Genomic DNA, 26,312 nt, shown 5'->3' on the forward strand with positions numbered 1-26,312 from the left:
GTGTCAAAGTGCTGGTGCAGCGAGATGCTCCCGGATGCAGTAAATGAGGCACAGCCCTGTATAGCAGCAAGACACTGTAACGCACTGCAGCGACTGGCTTTCTGTCCCGGTTACACCCCTTGTAACGGCCGTGCGGTGCGGTGAGACACGGTTGCGGTCACCTGCCGCAGCTTGCGGCGACTGACGGCCGGGGACTACGGCTCGCGCACCCCCGTGTCCTCTCGCGGATGTCCGCGCGGCGCGTGCGGACGCGGTCGTGCGGTGTCCCGGCCTCTTCTTCAGCGTAGCTGTCGGGGGCACCGCTCCGCGTGACAGCAGAGGGAGAACGAGAAAGTGTTCCCAACGAAAGAGGAGTAGAGGAGTGTGCGGAAAGGGCTCGACGCTTTTTTCTTAATCGCACCATTTCATTTCTTTTGAAGGGGCCCGGGTCCCAGCGAGGACGGCGTTTCTGCGGCGTCCCGCCGTCTCGGGGCCGCTCCTCTCGCGTTCTGTCGCTCCACGTTGACGTTTATGCTTTTAGCCCTGTTGTTTCCCGACGTTTTAGCCGCTTGCGTCGTACTGTTTGTTTTAATTGGCGACACCAGCCTGCATAGGCCGCTGTGATTTCGGCGCAGCCGTCTGCCCCCGGCGCAGAGCAGAGAGCCGTCGCGCCGCCCTCCCCCCTGCCGGAATTGCCCTGCAGCCGTAACTCCGTTTATCTGTTTTATTCCCTTTACGGACACGCTTATTCCTTGTTTTGGTTTTTGCTTGGTTCGAATTCCAGGCGCCTGCGTAGAACGAGCTGCATGTGGACGGGACTAAAGAGCATCGGCAGGCAGCGTGCGCAGGATGGCACACAGGGCCCCCCTTGCGCGTGAACCCTGCGGGGGGTTTGCCCCGTCCGGGGAGAGGAAGCCCCCGTGGAGGACCCTTCCTCCGGTCGTCCCTCAGCCTGTCTCTGAGCCGAAATACATTTCTCTTCATCTGGGAGAGGAGCGCAGGGGACGGCGTCGGGCTAGGGGTTTAAGTTCATTTTAGGGTCTAAACAGAACTCTTGTTTTCTAGCAGAAAACACAAGTTTGACAGATGTTGCGGGGAATTCTTCATTTTAGTGTTTTTTAAAGGCAGCCCAAGTTGTTTCCGAGGAGGATGAGGGACCGCGGGGGAGGGGGGTGAGCGTCAGCAGTTAGGCGCGTCGCGCTCGCGGCCGTTTGGCACGCTCCGACCGCAGTGCGAGCCGGGGCCCTTCGACGGGATGCGCGGCGAGCGGAGGCATCATCCATGCCAATAAAGCAATAACGCGCTCCTTTTTTGTCTGTCCTCAAAGGCGCGATGGGAGACGCCGTGTTGGAGCCCTGCTTCGGGCTCATTGTTTCGCAGAGATAAAGCAGACGGGAGAGAAGCTGCACGAGGAAACGACGCCTCTAATGAAAGACATAACGCAGCCATTATTACCAACAAAACCAATATAAGTGCAATTAACGCTGTCACCTTCCGAGTTCGGCAGTAACGCAATAAAATGTGCCATTTCAACATGCGCTCAAGGTTCAGCGCCGGAGTATGAACACACGAGCAATGGATCAGCCGACGAAATAGCAAGTCTTATAATAAGTCTTATTATAAGAGCCGCACGCACTAATGTCTTGAGGTCTTCCGGCTGCCAGCGTGGTGAAATCGTCTCGCTAAACACTGGTGTTTTAATGTTGAGGACGCGAGACGGTCGCTCCACTAAATATTCATCCACAGCAGCGGATGACAAATCACATAACTAATAATTTTTTTTTTTTTTTCCCCCCCCAGCAAAAGTCCTACCCAGCTATTTGCATTTAGTGCTTGTCTGCGATATTAACTATTAACTACCTCTGCCTGGTACTAGTTCGTTTGCTGTATATTGTGCGGCAGATCGTGTCCGAAATGATGTATGTATAATATTTGGACACTTTAGAGTGCAGTAAGTCATGCCGCCTGCTTTCCAGCCTACCGCTGGGAGAATTATTATTAGTTTTCCACTCCTCAGGCCCATATGCACAGCCCAGCGAAGGCCAAGCAGGCCCAGCAAACCCAGCGCAATTGCACCCGAAAGGGTTTTACACAAGCATATTCACAGCTGCTCGCAGTCATGTGTAGCATCACGCTGCCTGGAAACAGTCACTCGTGGCATTAAGATCAAATCTGTTATTCTTATCATTATTATTGTTATCGTCATTATTGCTGACGATAATAATAATGCAGTTTTAGATGAAATTTGTTAATTAATTAATTAATTTCCATGAGGTAAATTGCAGTAAAATGCAGAGAATACATTTTCCCCCACTGCTTCTTATAGCGTCCTGAGAAGGATGACAAGTCGAGGAGTTTAAATCAAATTAAAAGTCAGCTCGTGAGAAGTAGCTGCTGCTTTCACTGAAGGGAAGCTGTACCGCACGAATTGCTCTTTCATACCCCGTTATGGTCATCATATATTTTTACTGTGTTGCGTGCATTTTCTTTTAATTATTTCTTTAATTATTTAGGGGTTTTATGCCGTTTAATGGCACCTTCTATATGTCTTCCGCACGCGGGGATGCGTCTGATCTTGAGCTCTCACTCTGTGCACCGAATGTATGAATTTAAAGCATGATATTCGCCATCAGGTGACAAATTCCACTCGTCCTTCTTTAATACCTGTTCATTAAAGGGCCTTTTAATGTGCGGCCTGCACTTAATACCCAGTCATTCATATTAGCAGTTAATGTGATGCATGCAGCTCATTCCTGTATCATTGCATTAGTGAGAATTTATAGTCTATTTATATCTTGCAGATTGTGCCTTCTAAGTTACTCAGATTAAAGGAGTTAATTATGCCATTAAAGAGTTCCGGCATCAAGTCGCTCCGTTGTGGAAACCATATGGCCGCACTTCACATGTAGGACATGCGTGTATTTCACCGTGGGAAATGTTAGTGACTGAAGTAAGGGCGTGGAATCACTGTGAACGCTGAGGATACACACATCTCACTGCGCTTTGTGCCCCGTGTCATGCTGAGTGCTGTGAATATTGGTATTATTTTCATTATTGCTGTTGTTGTTAATAAATGTTGTTGTTATTTACAGCAACAACAGTAAAAAAATAATACCAAATATTCTTTTTATTATTGTTATTGTTGTTAATAATAATAAGTCAACATGAAATTGTATTATTATTAATAATAAGAATATTATTATTATTATTATTATTATTATTTACACATTCATGTACATTTGCCACCGCAAGCCTGAAGACAAACGGTTACAGAAAGGGACTGAATAAGTGAGTGATTTATATTTAAGATGTAAATGTAATTTACAATTATATTTTGTACTTTGATTTATTTGTTTTCCAAATTGTGTCCTCCAAACCAGTTTATAGTCCCAAGGATATAAAAAGTACATTTGGTAGAGATTCAAATAGAGACACATAATGATCACTACTGTCTACAGTATTTGTCTGGTACTATTAATAAAATTTTTTAAAAACAACAGTACTATTAACAGAAAGAGCAAAAATTTTAGTAATAAAAAATATTATTTAAATGACTGAATAAACTATTTTTTTCACAACGTGAAACCCAAAATATATATATTTTTAAAATGCTGTCAAAATTATATTGAAAACAGGCACCGAACAAAACCAATATAAACTGTAGCAGTGATAATTTTTTGAGGAAAAAAAGGGACAATTATTTGCTGCTGTAATATTTATTTATTTAAAAAATCTCATCCTTTTTAGATAATTAAAATATATTTTTCTGAAATACAGTTTTTATAAAATACAATGAAATATATTTTTGAAAGTTGTATCAGATTTGCTTTGTCAGTTAAAGTGGTTTTGGAATTTTTTATTTTTTTTTTATTATTATTGCTGCACAGTTATTTTGTTTCTTAATGTCTGGAAAACAAATAGATTGTGTTTTTTCTTTGTGGGATACTTCAGTTAGTGTAGCGTCTGCTGCAGAAACACATTTGTGGCCCATGTATGTGTGAGTAATTGTCGTGGACCCGCTTCTCCATATCGCCTTCTTCATCTTGCGGTCCCTGAAGGTGTGTGTTGTGTGCGAACTGGGCCGGTGAGTCAACTAACGCGCCGCACACCTCGCCGCTGTCAGTACGGGGCTTCGCCCGCGTGTCCGTCTTCCCTCGGCGGCCCGGCCGAGGACTGCGCGCGGGGACCGGAGCGGCACCGGGGCACGTCCTCCCCGTGCCTAGAATATTAGCGAAGCGCCCCCCCCGCCGGGCAGGCCGTAGGTTCGAGAGGAGACCCGGAGAGGGCGGAGGGCTCTCTCCTTATCCCGCATTTATTGTTCTTTTTGCGTATGCCGAAGGAAGGTTTGTGGGCTCTAGACTCGTGATCAGCACAGTCTCCGCGAAAGAGCGTTGACTTGAGCCTTCCGGGACTCCAGGAGTAACACACTGGTGTTTCCCAGCTCTGTAAGACAACCTGCCGGTGTGTGCGAGTGTGTGTGTGAGTGTGTGAGAGAGACGTGTTTGCACGTAGGGGTCCGTCTGTGTGACCGCATGCGCGTGTGCCTTTCCACGGTGACAGCTGTGCGACCGGGGCTGGGTTCGCTCCTCGTATTTACCCACGCTTCCCCTGTCCCCGAACAGCTGTCCGCGTTCCCGAGGACGCGGGCCCCTGGGCGCCCGGAATCAGGTCACGTTTCCCGGGCCGGCCGTTAGAGCCGCGCGGCGACCGTGTTTTAAGGGGCTTTTTCAAAATGTTTCGCCGGCGGCCGCCGCCTCTGACGGTGGGCCGGCCGTCAGGCTGCGAGGAGCTCCCGGCGCGGGGCTCGGACCGCTCGTAGGGGAGCACCGGGTCTTTGTTGGATCCATTGTCCTCGGTACAGTGAGCAACAAAGGGCCGTGCCTGGAGAGCGCTGTAATCTGGGTATTACTGTGGCTTCCCCCTCAGAGACACGACACTGTACACTGTGCCCTGTGACGCTTTGCCCACGCCCAGCTGTGCTCTCTGCTTTCTGTCTCTTGGGGGGGCTCCTTTTGGGTTTCGTGCGCGCGTGTGTGTTTGTGTGTGTGTGTGTGTGTGTGTGTGTGTGCGTGCGTGCCTTTGTCTACATACTGTATGAATATGGCTTGCTGGATCCATGTGTCTGTGTTTGAAAGAGACTGAGATTGTGTGTGTGTTTGACTCGCAGAGAGAAAGGGAGACCATGTGCGTGTGTGTTTGCGTGTCTTATTTGCACACACTCCGTATTTAAGAGGGCTGATACGGAAAGGGATAAGTTTGTGTTTTTGTCTGTGTATGCGTGCGTGCGTGTGTGTGTGTGTGTGTGCGTGTGTGTGCGCGTGCGTGTGTGTGCGCGTGCGTGCGTGCGTGCGTGCGCGCGTGCGCGAACCCTCCGGTCAGCAGGAGAGACCCGCCGAGAGCATTTCTCCCGGAGCCCTTTTCAGATGGCAGGCATGCACGGGACGCCTGTCTCTTCCATTTTCCCGGCGTCTTCCTGCAGGCCGACGCGCCGTCAGATGCGATCCTCCCGGGCTCCGATCCCATTGTGTGGAGCGCCGGCCAGAGGCACCGGGTGCCGCCAGGGTTTGACGGACACATCGCGGCTTTAATCTGCCTGTCCCGAGCCCATTGTCACGAGAGGTGCTCCGGCATTGCCGGCGCCGTCTCCCCGCCTCTCTGTGACGGGCCCTTTGTCGGGTCTCGGGTTTGATCCCAGGCAGTAGCATGGCCAGGCTGGCTGAGCCGTCACTTAACCGCTTTTCTTCCTTCACCGGCCCCTTAGCCGGCCCCCTCTACTACAGCCACCTCTTTTGTCAGGATGGGGGTGTTTTGTGTTTGTTTTCTTTTTGTTTTGTTTTCTTAAGATCTTTTCTCCAAACGGCTTCATGCCTTAAATCCCATTTGGGGCCCGACATCAGAGCGGAGCCGGAAAAAGCCGGACTTTTTCCCTCTTTTAAAAACACAAAAAAAAGGAGGGAGAAAGTGTGAGCCGTGGAGAGGTTTGCTGGGGAAGAATGCGGGAGCTCGCTTTCCGTGAGTGATGCAAAAGAAAGGCAAACAAAGTAACAGCAGAATTACGGAGGTCTCCAAGATAAGTGGCGTCGTGCATAATGCACGACAAGCCCTGGTGAGGCAGGAGTGCCGAGGAAACGAGGAGAGGACTTACCCTGAACGCTGGCAAGATCTCGCGACAGGTTGTCCTGCTCTTATTAGCTGCCGTTCTTTCATTTTTTTATTCATTTATCTATTCGTTTATATACTCGTTTACTTGCTGCTTCACGACACTTTTACCCAAAGCGGCTTAAAAGTAATTTGGCCCATTTATGTAACTGTAATTTTTATAATACCTCCATCAGTGGTGTGGGCGGGGGCGCGGTGGCGCAGCGGGTTTGGCCAGGTCCTGCTCTCCGGTGGGTCTGGGGTTCGAGTCCCGCTTGGGGTGCCCTGCGACGGACTGGCCTCCCATCCTGGGTGTGTCCCCTCCCCTACAGCCCTCCGCCCTGTGTTGCCGAGTTAGGCTTTGGCTTGCCATGACCCTGCTTGGGACAAGCAGCTTCAGCCAGTGCGTGTGTGTGTGTGTGTGTGTGTGTGTGTGTGTGTGTGTGTGGGTAAGATCAGTGGAGCTAGAGGGGGAACTGGGAGCGAAGCTTCAACCTTAAACCTGCAGCCTGCAGGAACATTCAAGCACATCTCCAGCTGCTGCCTGACGCTCTTCTTACCGAACCGCACCGGTACCACCTATCCGGCCGTGTAAAAGGGTGCCACTTCAAGCTGCGGAACATCATCTTCCACCGCGAAGTTCAGGTGAAGTTGAGAAAGCGTCGTGGTGCCTCCGGCAGAGCTGCCCTTTCACTGAATGCGAGGAGGCCACCTAGATCAGCTCTAGGGGAGAAATTATTTGCATTCATTTTTAATGTTTCTGGAACTCGACGCAGCCAGCAGGACCACAGGCCTTCCTGCTTCGCGGTTCCCGGTTCCTGGTGCTGCACTGCACCGCGTTGCTCGGGGTGGGGGTGGGGGTGGTGAAACGCGACATTACGGGAGTGCAGGCGGGAGCCGAAGACGGAGCCCCACCGGCGCGGCATCAGCCTTCAGACCGACACATGAGCATCTTCTTTCGGTGCCGTTAACAAGTTCTCAGTTTCCGCAAGAGAAAAATAACTCCCTTTCATAAAGTATGAAACTGGCTAATAAAAAATACATTTTTTCAACAGAGCAAAATGAATTACATTGATTCATCGTAATTACCTTGTTGTGTTTATTTATTTCTTAGAGCTGGCAGATTCTTGCCTTCGGGGTGAATTTTTGGAGCAGTAATTAGCCGCTGGGATGTCGGGGAGTTTTGAAAGGTTCGGATTTGCTCGCCGACTCCCCGTCCTTTTTGTGCATCTCACGGCGGATGACGCATTCGGCGTTGTCGGATGTCTTTCGGTGCTTGAACCGGGCTTCTTTCAATGCTCTAAACTGCAGTGCTCGAAAACCCACGAGTCCCAGTGGACACCGCGTCCGCCCCCTGTATTCAGCGGCTCAAACAGGCGTCTGCCTAAGAGCGTCTGTGGAGGCTCTTCATTATTCTCTCATCATAGCAAGAGACACCCAGTACAGGTAGCCGGCGCACGTGTGTGTGTGTGTGTGTGTATGTGTGTGTGTGCGTGCGCGCGCTGACCTGGATGTCTGTGCCTCTCTGTGTTTCTCCATAGGACTGTGTACTCTGGGTCCTCAACTTTCGAACAGAGTCGGGACCCAGTTTGTCAGTCGTACCACTAGGTGACTATAAAAGCTTTATAATACAGATGTCCCACGGTTTATTCATTAAAGCTGCTTTGAATTAAAAATTCACCGTAAGACTTTATTTATTCTATTTTCAGCAATCTTGTCATCGCCACAACTTCCTCAGTGCTTGTTCTTGACCCCTCTTGTCCCATAAACCCATGCAGCGTTCATCAGATTTTGGCCGCTTTCGGTTCGCCGCATCCGTTATTCCGATATCAAGTAACTTGATTTATTCACTTGGTTCTGCCCCAAATACACCTTTGATGAATATAATCAGAAGTATAATAAATACAGGTCTTATGCTGTAGGTATGGTTTTCCTTTTATAGTTTTATGCTGTAAAATGTAAGAACATTTTTATTAAATTTGAGCTGTTTAAATTTTCAATTTTAAACAGCTGAAAATGTGTCATCTCCACAAACTCCTACTGAATGCTCATTGTTGACTGATTTATCCAATAAACGTGTGCACCGTTCCTCATCTTGTTAGTGATCGCCAGCGGTCCGGAACACCAGACACGAACTGTAAACGCGGTAGAAGCCAGGTGAAATTATCCGCTCTCGCGCTCCTACTCCGTTTGGTTGTGCCTTACTGCGCAAATTTTTAAGAATAGAGGAAAAAGTGAAAAGTGAGACTTAAGACGGGAAGAAAACGTAATCGAAAACAAGTAATCTGGAAAATGTTTGTCTGAAAATGTGCGACTCGGACGTCGGTGACGTGAGCGTATCCCTGCCGAACGCGATGGCGCCTCGACGGCCTCTGGGCGAAGCTTCCCCGTTGCTCGCTTCCATTTTTTCCGAGAGAGCGAAGATCGCCCGGGGCGCCGCGTGGAGTTTGTCCGGGGGATCAAGGCGTACCCGAAACGGCATCTTCCTGCGATTCCGAAGAGTAGACCCCGCTGCACCTGTGCACCCGGAGAGCCTCTGTACCTCGCCGGGTGGCGCTCAGCGGCCGGTGCCCAGGGCGGAAGCGGAAAAACACCCAGTTGCGCTCCTGCGTGGGGCGTGTGCCGCCATGCGAGGCGTCGGCATGCTAATTACCGCGCGGCTCATTTTGACAGATGAGGAGCATTTGTTTTGATATTCAGAAGTGGTGTGCGCGACGAGCTGTCGAAGGCGCTGTTATCCGTACTATCATTGTGCTCCTCTCTTTTTCAGGAAGCGGCATCGCTTTCAAGATGCCTTTGGAATCGCGACGCTCTCGTTCGTAGCAGGGCAGAGGCGCACGCACGCGACGATATTAACGACGCACGATGCGGAAGAGCGCCTTCGTCACGGAGGTGCTCCGCGAGACGGAGCCGCTGAACCCTTCTGTGTCTGGGTCTCTTCCAGGTCCTCCCAACCACCACAGTGCGTCGACCCTGCGGCCGCCGTTGCCCCCGCCCCACAACCCCCAGACGCTGTCTCACCACCACTCCTCCGCTAACTCGCTGAACCGCAACACGGCGGGCGGCCGCCGCAACCCCGCCCACGCGCCCACCTCCGCCCCGGGCGACGGGCCCACCACGCCCGAGTCCGTGCAGCTCCAGGACAGCTGGGTGTTGAACAGCAACGTGCCGCTGGAGACACGGTGAGGCGCACGCCAGCGTACACACTCACGCCGCTCGTACCGCACGCATCGCACTCGGACACACGTTGCGGGAACACTTCCTCCGTCTATGGGACAGGGGGCGGCATCGCGTTTCGAGGGGTATAATTTCAGCTCTGAAGGTTGCAGGTTCAAATCCCATGTATATGTAGTACCCTTGAGTGAGGTACTTACCCTGGATTGCTCCAGTAAAAAAAAAAAAAAAAAATGACCCTGCTTTCTAAATTGGTGTAATAGCTTAACATTGTGAAGTCACTTAGGAGAAGAACATCAGTTAAATGGAGTGGCACAGCGAGTAGGTTTGCTGTTTCATAGCGCCTGGGTGGTGCGAGAGGACATGGGTTTGATCCCCACTCAGTCTGTGTGGAGTCTGCATGTTCTCCCTGTGTCTGCATGGGTTTTCTCCAGGTGCTCCGGTTTGCTCCCACAGTCCAAAGACATGCTGTTCAAGTTGACCCATAGTGTGTGTGAGAGAGAGAGTGTGTTTCACTGATGTATGGATGAGTGACCCATTGTAAGTAGTGTATCTAGCAGTGTAAGTCACTGCGGTGAATAAGGTGTGTGGGATCATAACACTACATAGAGTTCATTGGGAGTTGCTTTGGAGGAAAGTGTCTGCTCAATAAATTAATGTAAATATCCATTTCCGATGTCTGCTGCTCCAGTTAGGGTGGCAGGGATCTGCACTCTGGATGTGAGGACAGTCCATCACAGATGGGTACACGCACACATCTCTATTGCCTTACACACTCGAGCCAAGCACCATTTAAAGCATTGGATTTAGCAACAGTGTGTCCCTGCGGGTGTTACCGAGCACACGAGGGGGCGTGGTGGTCAAGGCAGAGAGTGTCTTTTTTAGGTCCTCGGTGGGGGGCTCGTGTTGGAGCTCCGAGTAGGGCACTGAAAGCCCATCTGTGTGAGGTGCGTAAGAGTAATATGAGGCCATGCGGGCGGTTACAGTTGTGCTGCGGGAGGGCCTCCCCTCCGTCTCCTGCTCTCCGTTCATCCCTTTGTTCTGCAGGGCTCGGGGTCGCCCCCCTCCCCCTCCTCGATCAGGACCTCAACACACCGCATGCGTTATTCATCAGCCCACCTCCCAAGACCCTTCAGATGTTTTATTCACCGGGAGAGGGCCGACCACGCTAAGCTGCGCGTGCGTGTTTAGCGGTGGTCCCTGTGTGAGCAGGCAGTGATCGGCGGGTGCGCTCAGAAATCTGTGCACACAGATGAACCTGCGGGGGGCTCCTTCCCCACACGGCACACTAATGATGGCAGCATCCGTCAGCCCCACCCCCACCCCCACCCCCACCCCCACCCCACGTCTGCGAATGGCAACACCCGTCTCACCCCCGCCTCCGCTCGATCCCTCCTTGCCGATTGATGGCCCTGTCCTGTTGCATTATGGGTGCTGCAGAGGTATCGATAAGTGCATCCAGCGCAGAGTCGCTCTCGCCTCGGTGGAAATCAATCCCGTCGCTCCCTCGTTGAACCTGGCCCAGGGACTGAGCCGAGAGTTGACGTATCGTGCCGTGCGATTGGCCCGCGGGCTGCGAGTGCTCGCGCCTGGAGGAGCGGAGGCTGTTTTGTCGCTCCCATCTGCGCAGAGTTTCAGAGCACGAGGAGATACGGGGGGTTCGCCATATGGAGAGGCTGACGGCTGCCCAAACCGAGCGCCGTGTAATGTGTCACCCGTCCACGGGTATATTTAGGATCAGGCCTCATAGCCGCGCCGCCGCCGCCCCTCCTCTCCTCTGCTCTCTTCCCAGGGAGCGCTTCCACGCTGTCACTCCAACTGAGCCTCACTGATGTCGCGGCGAGCGCGCAAGAAAGAAGCGCCCGGGTTTCAGCACCTTGGACAGCAGCGCTCAGCTGTGGCTGCGGAGGAGTGTGGAGCTGGCAGACTTCACCACAGACTTCCCCTCCCCCCCAAGCCTGAGCGCCAGCACCCCCCCCTCCACCCGCCACCCACCCGCTTCCCCCCAGACTCAGACCCCCATTCTCAGCAGGCCTATTAATTGTGGTTCTGTCTGCGCAGATGGACCTCCTGTCGCACGCTCTCGTCTCACCTGCTTTCCGCCACGCCCCCGCACACCTGTCTCACCTTCCGCTCTGACATGCATATTCGGGCAAAGTTAAGGAGCACAATACGATAGGCGAGACGTCTGCTGTGAAACCGTGTAGCGAGGGCCTTCCAGAGCGAGGAGGGACCGTGACCGAACTCCGGACCGTCCCGTCCGCAGCTGGCTCCAGCTGTCGGAGCGAAGCCCCGATGCAAGATGTGAGCGGCAGGTGTAGTTCCACCGTGAATGGCTGGAACCTGTGATGCTGCACTGTGAAGGTCTCAGACACCGCCAGCGGAGGGAGGGAATCGCTCTTTGATGGAGCTTTCTGAGGTCCTCGCCAGCTCCTGGGTGGGTTGGAGATGGGAGCTCTGCGCAGTAGTTAATAAACCCATTTTAATTTACCCGCAGGAAGCAGGGCCATGATTAAAGGGCTTCAAAAGATCAGGATGTTCTTTTTCTAGTTTTTATTTAATTATTTTTTGTCCGGTCCTGTGGAAAAAGCATTTCTCCAGTTTGCATGTCTTGAAAGATCCGATAAAAGACGCGCCCGTTACCCCCCGAGACGCGATCTGGCGACCCGCTGGTCTGTCCCCCTGTAGGCTTCGCTTCCCACTGAAAAGAAACATGGAGCTGGGGGAGGGGGTCACATGGGGGGGGCGCCACTGTCCGGTTTCTGTGCCGTGCATTTGGGACGTGCCTCTGTCATTGGGTTACGTGTGACTGCGGGTCACGCAGCAGCAGTTTGAAAAGGAGGGGAACCAGGGTTCGAGACCCGATCCAAGAGTACAAAGGACAACATGTGATTCCCTACTCACCATTTCATTGGCAGGGGTTTTATCAACATTGCGCGCGTGTGTGTGTGTGCGCGTGTGTGTGTGAGAGGACTTTCTAAATGAGCATCTCCAGGTGACCAGTCTGTCTGCCTGTAAATATGAGCATCGCTGGTGAAAACATCTGCCCTGTGTGATGGAGAGCTCAACATCGCCCCGTCTGCTGAAAATAACTCGGACAGTTGGCCGCGGGGAGATGGATTGATTGCCTAAGTGTGTGTTTGTGTGAGGAGGGCGAGCGAGGGAGGGACCTGGAGCTGGCTGGTGGGGGGGATCAGTTTGCGCTGCTCTAAATGGCCTAAGATGGCCGGGTCCGCGGCGACGGCTGCCAGCGCCTGATTTCCAATCGCGCCGCAAAGCCTCTTCACCAGCTGATGCCGGTTTCAATTCTGCTGTCATCTGCGGACGGCCCGTACACCCCCGCCCCCACCTCCGCCCCGTCTCGTTCCGCAGGAGAAATGGGATTGCTGAGAGGGTCGCGCCATCGCATTTTAACGGAAAGAGAAAACATTTGAATGGAGTGTTGTCGAGAACAGATTCGCGCTCGCAATATTGGCAGTGGAGCCCAGGGTGGGGGGCGGGGTTGGGGCACACGCACCGCCATCTGTCTGGAACTCTGGCCGTATTAAAAGCAGCGCTGCGCCGGGTGGGGGGGGGACATCCAGCGTAAACGATGGGATCGTTAGCCTGAGCGTCCGGTCGACCCGTCGCACATCTGCTTTGGGCTCGCGGCCTCCACCCGGCGCCACTCGACCCCGGACTCCCGGAACCGCGCTCCTCGGCCCACCTGGACCCCGCCGATGCGATGAGACCGGACGCTCGAGGGGGTTAGACCCGCTGATGTGCCGCGGAGGCCCGAGGAAGGCGTTTGTGCGCTCCGAGCCACGATTCCCGTCTTTGGGCTCTTCCTCATTTCCCTCCTCTAGGGGTGGAAGGCGGGTTCCTCCGGTTCGTTCCTCCGGCTCGTCCTTCCAGAGGCCCGCAGCGCTTCGCTCTCGTCTCGCCCAGCCGTTTCACTCCGTCTCCCTCGCAGCGGGGGCCCGTAAGACATCTGACCACCACATGCAGCTTAATATTTAATCTGTGTTCCAGCACTCAGGGTACACAACCCCCCCTCCCCCCAGCTCCCACATCCGTTTAATAATAAATATGGACGTGTAGCACAGTATGAAAAGAAGTGGACCGGCTTTGTTCTTGACCTTAATGGTCTTAATGGTTTCTTCAAGTGGATTTATGTTTATTGCACGTTCAAGGCAGTGAGGATACGGGCTTAGCTCTCGCTGACGTTCCGGTTAATTATCTGCCAAACCTTTGTTCCGCCGTTAATTGTCTGGGTCCCCACAGCCGCCCACACGCCCTCCCCGGCCGCCCCGCCAGCCTCGGCGCCGATGCTATGGAAACAAGTGTTTCTTGTCTTCTTTTATACTTCTGTTTTCCTCTGACTTGTAAGGTGGCGGCCGAGTCATCCGCGTGGGACGGCTTCGAACGCTCGGTGACGTGCCGAGGCAGGTTTATTAACCTGTCGTGAGCCCGGCGCCGATCCGGGAAACGCGCGGCTCTCCGGGAACCAGGATCGTTTACATCTACGCGTTTTCATTTAGCAGGCGCCTTTTCTCCAGAGCGACATTCAGTTAATATCAGCTCCTTTTCTAGGCAGTACCTTTGTCCAAGGTGAATTACCGTGTTGGATACACTGCACTACGATTCCAGTAGAACGATGCAGCGCTCGCTCACACACACACGGAGGACGATTTAGTGTCCTGAAACACATGTCCTTGGTCTGGAGGAGGAAACCCACGCGAACACGGGGAGAATATGCAAACTACACACAGACCGAGCCGCATTCGAACCCACGGCCCGGGAGCTGCAAGACGCCGGCACTACCCGCTGCGCCACCCTAACATTTTGTGCTCGAGTATCGCTCGAGGAATTCTGGATACAGCGGGCCTCCCAGCGGTCTGCGCGAGAGGATCCGGGCCTCTTCCTCAGCGACGGGCTGTAAGACGCGCGTGCGGAAGCGTGATCGATGCGGCTCAGGAGGAGACGTTTGCTCTGAAAAACGAGCGGGGCTGCCGGTGCCTTAAATGAGCAGCGCTTTGATTGGGCCACTTGATTTGTGGCGCTCGGGATCACGGCGTCGCCCGCTCTTGCTCCGCACTAATTACCCGTGACTTTTCCAACGCGCCGCTGTCAGGGATGACATGTGGCGCACGGGGAGGGGGAGCTCTCCGCACTCCCCATCGCCGGTAACACACGCATGCAGGCTCGCGCATACACCCTGCCCCAGACCACACACTGACTCACACATTTGCACCTCACACATCCACGCCTACACTGACGCACGAAGCGCACAGAACACGCGGAGATACGCTCACACACTCGGGCATCAAAGACGCACTCGCATACACAGGCACTGACTCGCACACATATTGACTCAGTACTTCTGAAGGACACGTACGCAAAGATAATGTCACACACATACACTCGCAAGTAAGTCTTCACCGTCTTTAAAGCGGTTATACACAGGCGCGCACACACCCCGTTGCCTTTTCCCCTCCGCTCTCCTGAGAAGGATCCTCTCCTGGCCCAGTCGCATGATCTACGCAGCTTCTTTGTGCACTCAGCCCCCACTCCAGGCAAGACACAAGTGCACGTTAGGCCTGCCCCCCCCCCCCCCCCCGCAGCAGCCGCCCTGAGCTCCAGGAAAACCACCCCAGCACTCACCTGTTAACGGGGGTTCATGTAGTCAGGGGTGAGGAAACGTCTGCATTGCTTTCGGAAGGGGGGGGGGATCAGTCACTCAGTGCTGTCGATCAGACAAAAACGCCCCCAGGAAGGCGCGTCGGCCCCGGGGGAGAAGAGCAGGTAAATGAATAGCCTAATTCATAAAAAATGAATGGAGGAATTCGTGAATCAATAAGCAAATCAATGGCAGGCCAAATGAGCTGGGTGAGTAAGAGGAAGCATCCAGCGGGGACGTTTGTTCCGGCCCTTTCCGTTTGCCACGTTGGTGGTAATGAGCGGCTCCGTTTGGACGGTGGCCTTTAACGGGGCCGCGTTGCCCGCATCCAGCGGCGCGCCTGTCAGAGCAGACAGGTAATTAATCGAGAGCGGAGCCGTGGCCGGACCGCCGTGTTTCAATTAGCAGGCCGAGGCGCCGACTCCAAGGGGCACGGCCCACGTGAACGAGGAGGAAAGGACGGGGCGGCGCGGGTCCGAGGCCGAGCCCGGAGGGTCCTTCCCATTCGCGGGCCGCGTCCGTCCGCACTTCATCGGAGCGCCGAGCGCGAAACCGCCGCTCGGTCAATACTTTTATCTTAGCTGTGACTGTTCGACCAGATGGCTCACACCATCGCCGCACATCGGGCGCAGTATAAATCAATGTCAATTACGGGCGGTGGGGGGCGGGGGAGCTCTTTTAATTTTATTTCCTAATTAGGCTGCTCCGACGGTTGGGCCCTAACAAAAACGGGTGCCGAATCGATGGGGTGGGAGCGCCGAGCCGCACGGACCTCGAGACCCCCTTAATTAATTTCCCTTCGTCACCGGTGTCGGTGGTGAAGCGCGCGCCTCCGATCCACTTTCCGGTTGAAATTAGTTGGCATTTAAATGCGGGCTCCCTCGACCCAGGCGGCACCGGGTTTGAGTGTAAATTGAAAGCGGTGACAGGGATGCGCCCCAGAGGTAGCCGCCATGTATTTTTAGATGCGCACCTCTGCCGCCTGTCTGTCAGGCGGCCTCCCACCGCATGGCTGATTCGTAGCGACCCCCCCCGCCCGCCCCCTCCCTTTGTCTAACGGTGCCGCTGACAGGCGGAGGGTGTGCGGGGGCTCTGGGGGGAGGTGTCGCTATGCTATGAACAGATATACCGGAGGAGGGAAGAAAGGAGAAAGCAGCGTTCCCGCCTGCTGCTCGGAGCCCCCTGCTAAGGGCCTCGCGAGCGACGCACGGAACTGCTACGCAGACCGTTACTGTTCCGCTCCACGTGGCTCCCGGGCAGGATGTGGGATCCGTTCCTCGAGACGCTCTGCACGGCAGCGCCTGCGTGAACGATGCAGCCCCGCGGAACCGGCCGAGCGCGAGCGCTTCCTCCGCGGGCGCCGCTCTTATGTCCGTCCTCGACTTGAGCGGGACACCGGCGCCTCCCCCCCACCGCCGGCTCCTTCCGTACCGACATCCGGGCGGACGTGAGTTCCATGCCCTCCGTGTGCCGTGCGGGAGAGCGGCAAACGTCCGCTCCGGAGGGCGAATCCGACCGTTCGTCGACACGCAAACGCACGGACGAACGAAAGTAGTCCGGGCCGCATGGATGCAAGCGCTCCCGAACACACGCACGAGCGCATACGCACAAGCGCAGTGTCACACTCGCACGAGCTCAGGCTCGCACAGATACACGCGTTCACACACGTAAATGTGTACTGATTCATAAGTGTAAATTGGGCCAGCCGGTAGGGTAGCGGTTAGAGCCGCTGCTTTTAGAGCCACAGGTTTGAATCCCACCTCCAGCTGTAGTGCCCTTAAGCGAGGTACGTACCCTACGTTGCTCCAGTACAATTACCCAGCTGTATAAGTAGGTAAATTAAAAGTAATTATAAGTACCTTAACACTGTAAGTCACTTCGGAGAAAAGCGTCAGCTAAATGAACAAATGTAGCCCCACTTCCCCTATTTCTATTTCTGCGCGGAGTCGGCGTAAAGAGCCAGGGACCGCGGCCACCACCACGTTTTTAACTGCCGGACGCACTCCTGCTTCAGGTGCCTGTGCCGTGACGCCGGTCGGCGGTGACTCGGGCGACACGGACGCCTTCGCCCTCGCTGCCGAGGGTCTCGGTCACGATCGGGGGCTGTTTCTCTCGAAGGAAAGGACCTCCCGGCTGTGGCTCCGTGCCCTTCGGTCGCTTGCTGCGGGATCGGGAGCGCCGCGAGCCACTGTCTGTCGACTGAGCCTGAACTCCCAATAAGATCTATAAACAGAGATCAATTAAAGTCCGCGCAGCAGTTTTAACTATTTCTGTTTCTTTTCGCCCCCAGTGTATAATTGCGCGTTTGTACAGAAACGGCCTCATCCGCAGTGCCGTCGACGCTGGGACCGATCGTAGATGTAATTAGGGACTAAATTATTTAAGTACAAAGCCAAATTGTACTGGTAACATCAATAATCTGATGCAGCGTGTAGTTAACGTGATTGCGGCCGTTAATGACATTGTTCGTTGCAGTGCCGTTGCAGGAGGAGGGGTGCCGAGCAAAGGGGCCGCGCTGTGTATCTCTGTGCTCTGGAGCTCCCTTTCCGAGAGACGCGCTCCCGAGATCCTCCGGGGGTCAAAGAGAAACGCTCTCGTCGTGGACAGCGCCACGAGAGCCTGGGCGCAGATGCAACACCGGCGGGAAGGCGACCTGTGAAACACTCTGTGGGAGGGGGAGGGGTGTGGGAGGGGGTGAGGAGACTGCGCGCTTGTGAATTATGGAGAGCCGCAGTTTCTCACGGATATGTCTGCGCTTTATCGCCCTCCAGCCGCCGGGTGTTCTGGGTGTCCTTTGGCTCCACAGCGCCCCCACGCACTCTGCACGCGCGCACACATTAGAAACATCCGGGGATAAAACCAGCCAGCCCTGGCTGAGTGCTGAATGCAGAGGCAGCGCGCACACGCTGGAACATCACAGCGATGCACCGCTCTCATGTTTATTAAGTTATTACTCATTTTGGCTCTGAATTTTCATTTCCACACCATCTACTCCTGCCCGTTTCCTCGTTTTACTCATTCCTCCGTTGCTTCTGCAGGCACTTCCTCTTTAAGACGTCGTCCGGGACGACGCCCCTGTTCAGCAGCTCCTCGCCGGGGTATCCCCTCACATCGGGGACGGTGTACTCACCCCCGCCACGGCTGCTGCCGCGGAACACCTTCTCCCGGAGCGCCTTCAAGCTCAAGAAACCGTCCAAGTACTGCAGCTGGAAATGTGCCGCCGTGTCGGCCATCGCCGCCGCCGCCCTGCTGGCCATCCTGCTCTCCTACTTCATCGGTAGGCATCTCCCCCGCCCGTCTTCGGCACGGCTTCATGCGTCTGCCCATAGCTGCAGTGTAAAGCCCGGCGGGGTTTTGCCGCTCCCGGAGACCGAGGGACACGGGGACCCTCAACACGCAAAGGGCAACATGCGAGGACAGGCATGATGTGAAATAAGCCCCCGGTGGCGTAGTAGCGCGTTGAGGGGTGTCACTGAGCATAAGGGTGCGAAGGATCCCTCTGGGCGTGGCACTCCGGCGCGTCCTGTAACGACCTGCCGGCCCCGTGACGGCCTGGCGATTGCCCGCCCCTGAGTCCCGGCCTTCTAAACGCCGTGCGGCAGGCCAGATGCGTCGCCAGCCCTTTAGTGCCCCCACCCCCCTCCGCAACGGTCCCGAGAGACCCGACTCAACAGATGCAGGAGGCAGAAAACCGAGGAATCAGCAGAATGCTCTTTCATTTTTTTCCTTTCCCGCCGTTAACATATTCACCGGGCTGTTTGCGGCCGTGCGTCACCGCGGCGCTGCCCTTTAGCCGCGTGTCCTTTCGCAGTCGGTGGTGCCGAGCGCAGCCCCTGAAAGGCCACTCTTTACCAGGCTCCAGCAAAGCACTTAGATTCATACACACATGAGAGCAGTTATTTTGTCCTGAGCGGTCGCAGTGTAAAAGGGTGGAGGAATGAGAATATCCCCCCGGACAAAAGGGCGACGAGGTAAACGGCGAGTCCGGCATGTTGTGATGCGGGAAGTTCCGCTCGGGAACGACTGGACAGAGCCGCGGGTGGAAGCAGTGTCCGCACTCATTCTGCAGCAGTCAGCTGATGGTAGTGACCAGCATCCAGAGCCAATGGTCACCTGGTTCGGTTCAGCAAACAGCTGCGGTCGCTGAGCTCAGGCTCTCAGTGGGTCCTTAGAAATTTGTCCATAAATGAGAGATCTGAAAATGCACCGTATTCACCACTGGAATCCACCTACTCTGCCTTTCTGAAGCTCTGTGGCCAGACAAGGGCTTGTGTGCTATTTTCATCCCCTCGTTCTCTGTAAAGTATTAAAGGACTTTGTTTCCTCCCTTACGCCCTAAATGAACGGGGAAACCGAAGCAGAGCCCTTGTGGAAGGTCACGCTCGCGCCACTGCTGCGAGACGTTACCTTTTGGGATCCAAGTTCCGAGATGCGTGCAGGTGGCCGCATCGCGCTGTCGCATCTCCCTGAGCTCAGCTTCGCGGAGACTCGTTCTGTTTTGTGGAGGCAGTGCCACAGGGGACAGTTTTCCCGCTGCTTTGAAATGATCGTGAAGAAGAGCGCTTTTTTAATTCCTCCAGTGTTTATAGGATGGAAAGGCACCAGCCAAGAGCATCTCCCGGCTGAGAGGAGGCCAGTTGCTAGGATACAGGTTAGTGGTCCTGATGCAAGGGGTGCAGGCCTAGCGGCGTGTGTATAGGGAGTGAAGGGTTGCACTGCCATGGGCCTCTCTTGCAAAGACAGCTCCTTCCACTTCCTGCAGCTGATCAGAGGGAGAAAGGGGGTGCCTCTGATGGTCTCATCATGGTAAAGCCCCCTCCCCCCCCCCCCACGTGCCTGTCACTTCCCTGTGGCGGATGTCCGCCCCGTGATGCAGATCTCCGAAAGCCGAAGCACGGTGCGAGAGATGATCCGGATGAGGACGCGCTCAGACGAGGATGCGAGCGCCCCCCTGCCTGCCCGCCCGCGCCCTTGAGCGCACGCCGCCTCGTGTCACCTCTCAGAGCTGGGACCGGAGGGATGCTCGTTCATCACTAACGACGGGCCATGTGGCGAGTGTCACCGAGCGTTCAGGCTCCATCGTGACGCTCGCTCTCCTGCACTCTCTCGTCCTGATATTTTTATCCCCGTCATTAGGTCCCTATTCCCGGGACTGACTCATTCTTGCAAGCATTTCGAGATTCTGACCTTCAATTCAGTAAACACTTTTTTCCCTGTTTATTTGATTTTTCTACAGGGCAGTTTAATTATATTAAGCAATTGAGGCCAGTAATTTCTTCCCAATTAATTTAGGATAAATTTTGCTCGTCGGAAACCCTCGACAGAACACCGGTGTCTGATAGGCTCAGTCATGCAGTGCGGCGCGAAACGAAACGATTAGCGTTTGCTCCAGGATTGCGGGGGTGGCTCAGGCATACAGTGCCAGTCAAAAGTCTGAGGACACTTGATGGAAACTGTCTTTTTTGTCTGTAAGTTTCATCAGGAATTGAGGCGCCGTGTCCTCCCAGCTCTTCTGCAGCAGTAATCCCCGGAGGTGTCGGACTCTTGTGTGTTCCTTTGCTTTCACTCATCTGTCCAGTTTGTCCCACACAGCTCTTGTCCAGGCGCACTTGGACTTTTGGCTGGTACTCCATTCAAGGGTGTCCAGGAGCCATGGTCCCCCACGGCTCTGCTTCCTGGGGGCCGAGGACCGATCCCCACTTGCCCCTCTGGGTTAACCTATTGGGACGGGGACTGTGCTTTGCCCTCCTTTCCTGACTCACACGAGGGCATCCTGTAGCGCCTTGAACACTGGCTGAACATCAGCACATTTCATAGCTCGTGGGCTCTTTGGTAGCCTATTTACCGGAAATTGCTTTAATAAGAGCTGATAGGAGGTACTATCATCACGGTTAGTTTGCTCTTTTTGCCTCGGAGTTGGAGGAAGGGATAACGCTTATAGCCGTACAGATGCAGTTGGTAGATAAGGTTGCTTATCTCCCAAATTTGAAGAGTGTATGAAATAGATACCTATGTATAAATGGAATTTTCATTCTATTTGAAGGCCTGCAAGCTCGCTTTTGTTGTCTAATTGGGAGTTTTCTGAGAGCCCAGGTCTTTCTTTATACTGTTCCATGAAACATACCAAATGAATTCCAAACAGAACAAAGTTGAGGGGCGGCATAAAGAGATTTTAATATGTGTTTCTGCTTAAATAGGAAAAAAATTAAAATTAAAAATTAATCTTGATAAGATTTTAATATGTATTTTGAAAGACATTCTATTTAATTCATTTTCTCAATCACAACTGGCAGTAGGCCTGCAGTCGGAGCGGGGCTCGAAACAGAGAGGCGGTGGAAAGCTCTCCTGCCAGGTCTGCCTGGCCCCACGGAGCCTGCTCCGCGTCACTCCCGTGGGCTCCTTCCGAGGACGCTACATTATTCAGCGACTTGCCTGATGCTCCTCCACAGAGCAAAGCAAATGCGGCCGACAGCTTCACGGCGCGGTACAGCCGGACGGGTTCACGGTGAACGCCTCGCTCAAGGGTAACAGCGGCAATGGAGCTAAAGACCCTGCCACCCAACCTGCCACGAATCACCGGTCCTTGCGCTGCATCTTCAGGCCGCAGCTTCCCTGAGAGCCCCTGAGCACCCCGCACAGATGTGGGCGCCTGTACTGCTGCCAGGCAGCCCCGCGTGGCCGGTGGCATGTTTGGCTTTGGCTTGTATCCCAGTAAAACAGTAAAACTTGTTGCCAAAGCTGACAGCGAGCCCTTTGTTACCCCATTGTTGGTGTGTGACGCTCTGTGGCCCAATGCGCAAACCGCTGCGCAAGAGGGAAGAGGTCAAAGATCACTGTGTTGCATCCTTATTAACAATATATGAGTCTTTTTGAAGGTATTACATTGATTTCTCTCTCTTTTGTGTGCAAACCGCAGATATTTGAAATGGGATTTAGGTCAACTTCTCTCTGATGTTTGCAATCAATCGGATCCCATATGGAGAGTTTAAAGGCACTGGAGCCAGCTGCCACCTCTCCTCCGCGCTCCACGTCCGGAGAGTAGCGCTTCCGGAGCGCCGCCCTGCTGGACTGAGCCCTGCGCTGCAGAGGGGAACAAAGTGCGAATGGCACCTTTGGATGCGAGGAGGAGAGTGCGTGGGACAACCGGACTTCCCGGACGGCGGAGCCAAATATTTCATGAGGCGACACGAGTTGGAAGGGCTGGAGCGAATGCTGGCAGAGATGGGATCCATTTGCATACATTTGGAGTTAAAATAATGCTCTGAATTAAAAGGAAAGAATAATATAAGCCGCGCGATCGCACGCGGGCAGAAGTGCAGGCGGGTGGTGCGATGGTTGATCTCAAGGGCTTAGACAGGCAGAGTGAGAAAGATTGAATCCATCTCGGGTGCAACATTTGGCCCGCCTCATCTCATCCGAAGAACCAGGGAAATATCCATTTTATTTAAAGGGCGTGAGGGCGCCCTCAATGTCAGAGCCAGCGGGGCGGGGGGGGCCTGCTGTAAATCTCTTCCGCTTCGGTTCCGTGAGACTAATTGAAGCGGGCGTGTTTGGACCGATGGGATTGGACCAACCGGAGCGTCCGCACCGTCGGCGACGCCACGTTCGCGGATGCGGTGATCGAATCGCGGATTTGTCGCTTCTCGGGGAACCCGGCGCCCCCGTGCCCACCGCCGTCCACCTTCGCGGCACATTGAGGAATTCGGCCTCCAAAGACACGCGTTCGACGTGAACGGCTGAGCGTGGACCGCCCGCTGTGTGTGTCTGAGTTTAGTACAGCGTACCTAGCGCTCGAAGTCACCCTGGACTGAGGCGCCAGCCAAACGCTAGTTAGCAATCATTGTACGTCACTTTGGAGAAAAGCGTCGGCTAAATGAATAAATGTGGAAATAAACGTCAGTTACGGTATTTATGATCCGATTCCAGCGAAACCTTAGATGTTAGACCCGTTCTGTTTTTAGCTCAGGCAAATGGACCGCGATTTAGACACGTGTTAACAGGAGGGGAGGGCGCCGGGGTCACCGGGATGTTGTCTTTCCCTTCCTTTATAAGGAAATTAGAGCAGTGTGGCACCATTAGGTGTATTTATAGCGTGCCTTTTATTTCTGTTTGCTTTAAAATAGGACATAAACAAAGTTAGAAACGAGCTAATTGCTCTCCGCTCACGTTCACGTGGACGGGGATTTAAATCCCTCTCATTTCCTGCGGCCGTGTTTACGAAGGGGCTGCGGGGGAAAGGCCGGGACGCCGTCGCGGCGATCGGACCCACGGAGCGGTTCCGCCTCTTTATCCGTCCAGGAAATGAGGACTGGGAGCCGCCGACCGCCAACCGATTGGGATCTGATTTAATTTAGCTCCGAACAAACAAACAGATGAAAACCGCGCGGCGGGTGGAAGCCGAACGCTCTCGGCCCCGTGGAATTCTGGGAACGGGCGACAGGGAGAGGGGAGGAGGCCGAGCCGGCAAAGATGGGTTTCTCGCGGCCCCGGGCTGGGAAGGGATGGGCGAAGGAGACGTCTGACATTTGCGCGGGTTTATACTGAGGAACGGGTGGGAATGAAGGAGAGGTCGCCGTTCTCCCTCATCGATGCGATACCTGTCAATACAGCATTATTCGTTATTACTCATCTAAAATACTCATTTCTCAAATTATGCTCTTTTTCACGTTTTCGTCAGTTGGAAAAACATTAGCGGACGCACAAAGAACGTCTCTGCATACGTGCTGATATGTCGGTGGTCGGAAAAAGTTGTCCGCATCTCATTTGCGTAACAGTAAAAATTAATATTTTATTCCCATTTGCAGGAATAATTGCAATTATGACAGAGGGTTCAAATGTGGTCGTTTCTGTCGTTTTGTTTTACAGGGATATTGTTACGCCAAATTTTATGCAAAGTATATTTCAAAATTCATATGCATTTGAATCACATTTCATTTGATTTTATGAAACTCTGACTTGTTTATATGCACACATTATGGGTTTCAATGCTGCAATATGTTATTCCTCACATTACCGGGGTGCATTTTACCATTACAGTCCGCTAGCCAGGTAAGGTCTTCGTTTGAAGGCGCAGGCGGGGGGGAGGGGGGTGTTTGTATTTTTAAACAGGAGGGAGAACAGAGAGATTGGGGGGGGGGGGGGGGGGAGAGTGCCAGTCATTAACAGGCCCTCTTTAAACCTGTGAGTTACAGTGAATTGCTGCCTTGTTGCATCACTCCTGTTGCCGAGCTCTCCCTCGGGGGTGGGGGGTGGGGGGGTTGGCGCATCAGGCTAGGGGAGATGCATGGCTTCTTTCATCACCACTGCATCTGAAGCTGCCCTCCCCGTACCGCCTCCTCCACCCCCCCCCTCATCCAAGAGACGGGGCCCCGGGCCTCCAATAAGAGGTTCGGTCCCCGGACCAACCTGGGGACCCTTGCGGTGTCGCCGCTAAAGGTTCCCCTGCACTTTGTACTGGAACTTCAAAGTCCTTCGACAGCACCCCTCGTTCCGCTAGTAGCCCCTGTTGCCACGGCGACGTGCCCCGCACCGGCAGGGGAGGGGGCAAATGGGGGGGCGACCCTGGAGCCGACTTAGAGGAATTTTGCTTACGAGACAAATGGATCTGGGCACGAAGCGTTTTTGCCCAACGCGCGTGAGTCACTGTCACCGTGCGTCACCTCAAAATCCCCCCCGGGGCGTCACTCCGTGCTCTGCCCATCTCCCGAATAAGCAAAATATCAAGAGAGCTTCATAAACACGCACTCTAACATGAGAAAGCGGAGCAGCGCTCCGTTTCCCGGTCCGGGGAGCGCACGGGTACGAGCGACTGGCAGCAAGCGGCGATGGAGAGGCTCTCGGAGACGGCGAGACGCGCAAAACTCGGAGTGCGAGTCCTAAACCAATTAGAGGGGCCGGCCGGCGGAGTCTCAGCTCACAATTAGCGCTCTAATTGAGGTCACTCTCGTTAATTTAGTGGTAAATTAGAACAGTTAATATGCGTTTATTGGGAAGGCCAAGGGAGATTGCAAAAATAAGGTATGGGGAAAATGATCTTTTAAGTAATATGAGATCCTCTTCCTGGTCCAATTATGGCTTCTTAATTGTTTGATGTCTACGGCGCAGGCCTTTGATTTCCGATGTCCTGGTTTCGTACGCGCTGTGGCCGGGGACTGGGCGTCACGCGCCGCATTTGCTCGGCGCGGTAAAACTCGTAGATCTCAGCCGCTCCGTTGCCGCAAATCCCTCGGAGACGCCGTGTCTCCCGTCTCCGACGGCAACGGGGAGGGGTACGCAACGGTTATTTTTTGGAACGGCGCGAAGCACGGTGAGACGCAGGAAGGATAGGTGCAGCGTTTGCCCATTGTGACGCGTCCCTGGAAAGAGCTCGACATTGCGAAGCCTTTTACACCGTTGGTAGGTCCACACGTGTGTGTGTGTGTGTGTGTGTGTGTGTGTGGATGAAAGCCGCCATTAATTATATATGTGCATACACCTCTATACACATACTCTGAGAGAGAGAGGGAGAGGGAGATGCAGCGCTCTATGTGCATAACACTTCCTGTCATATATGCATCGCTAGCCTCCTGTACGTGTCCCTGGGGTGAGCGTCTCAGGGCCAGCAGGCTAAAAATAAAAGTTTGTCAACCTCAAGAGTGAGGTGACATGTGTGTGTGGGTGGCAGTGTGTGAGTGTGTGTGTGGGGGGTGCACATATGCATGGATGGGCTCGAGTGGTTGCGCATGTCTCTGTGTGTGTGTGTGTGTGTGTGTGTGAGAGAGAAAAAAAGGAGCTGTGGGGTGTACCCATCATGCACCTGGCTCTCCTCCCACACTTTTTCCCCGAAACCAGAGGGGGAGCGTCTCACGCAGGCGGAGCGGCAGGCGAGGAGAGGTGCCGTGCGCCCAGCCAGTCCCACCGAAGGGGTGTCCATCGCGCCGGCCGCCTGCACACCAAGTATTTTTAGCTTCAGCCTAAAAGGCAGCGTGAAGCCCCGCCTCCAATATCCGCTTGCTGATGCCCCCCCCGCCACCCTCTGCTCGCCTCCTCCTCACTCGACCCCCATCCCCTGTCTCAGCGCCAGTGCAGCCAGCAGCCCTGAAGGGCCATATGGGCCGGTGCTGGTGCTGTCTGGGAAGGCACGTCTGGCGTCGTCCAGCGGGAGGGAGGGGCTTGTTGGGAAGGTGTATCTCCGAATGCCGCTCCACTGCCTTCCGGGCTCAGTTTGCATGCCCCGCCCAACCGCCTGACACCCTGGGTGCCGGATGGCTCAATACCCTCCATCCGCGACACGGCTCCAGACGGACCACCTTCTAGCACCTATCTAAATTCATTTGAAAAACCAAATGTTCCGGAACGTGTCCGCGGCCACACCGACGCAACG

The 26,312-nt window shown here is 54.1% G+C and overlaps 1 protein-coding gene across 1 annotated transcript in view; it reads left to right on the forward strand.

The window, feature by feature from the left end:
* The window catches only part of tenm2a (teneurin transmembrane protein 2a), a 212,948-nt gene that overhangs the window by 148,400 nt on the left and 38,236 nt on the right, over positions 1-26,312 (forward strand). The window contains 2 exon segments of the mRNA XM_029257160.1: positions 9,062-9,299; positions 17,989-18,227. Of these exon segments, the coding sequence (XP_029112993.1) occupies positions 9,062-9,299; positions 17,989-18,227 (477 nt within the window).

The sequence above is a fragment of the Scleropages formosus genome, chromosome 13 (assembly GCF_900964775.1).
Source record: "Scleropages formosus chromosome 13, fSclFor1.1, whole genome shotgun sequence".
Classification (NCBI taxonomy): Eukaryota; Metazoa; Chordata; class Actinopteri; order Osteoglossiformes; family Osteoglossidae; genus Scleropages; species Scleropages formosus.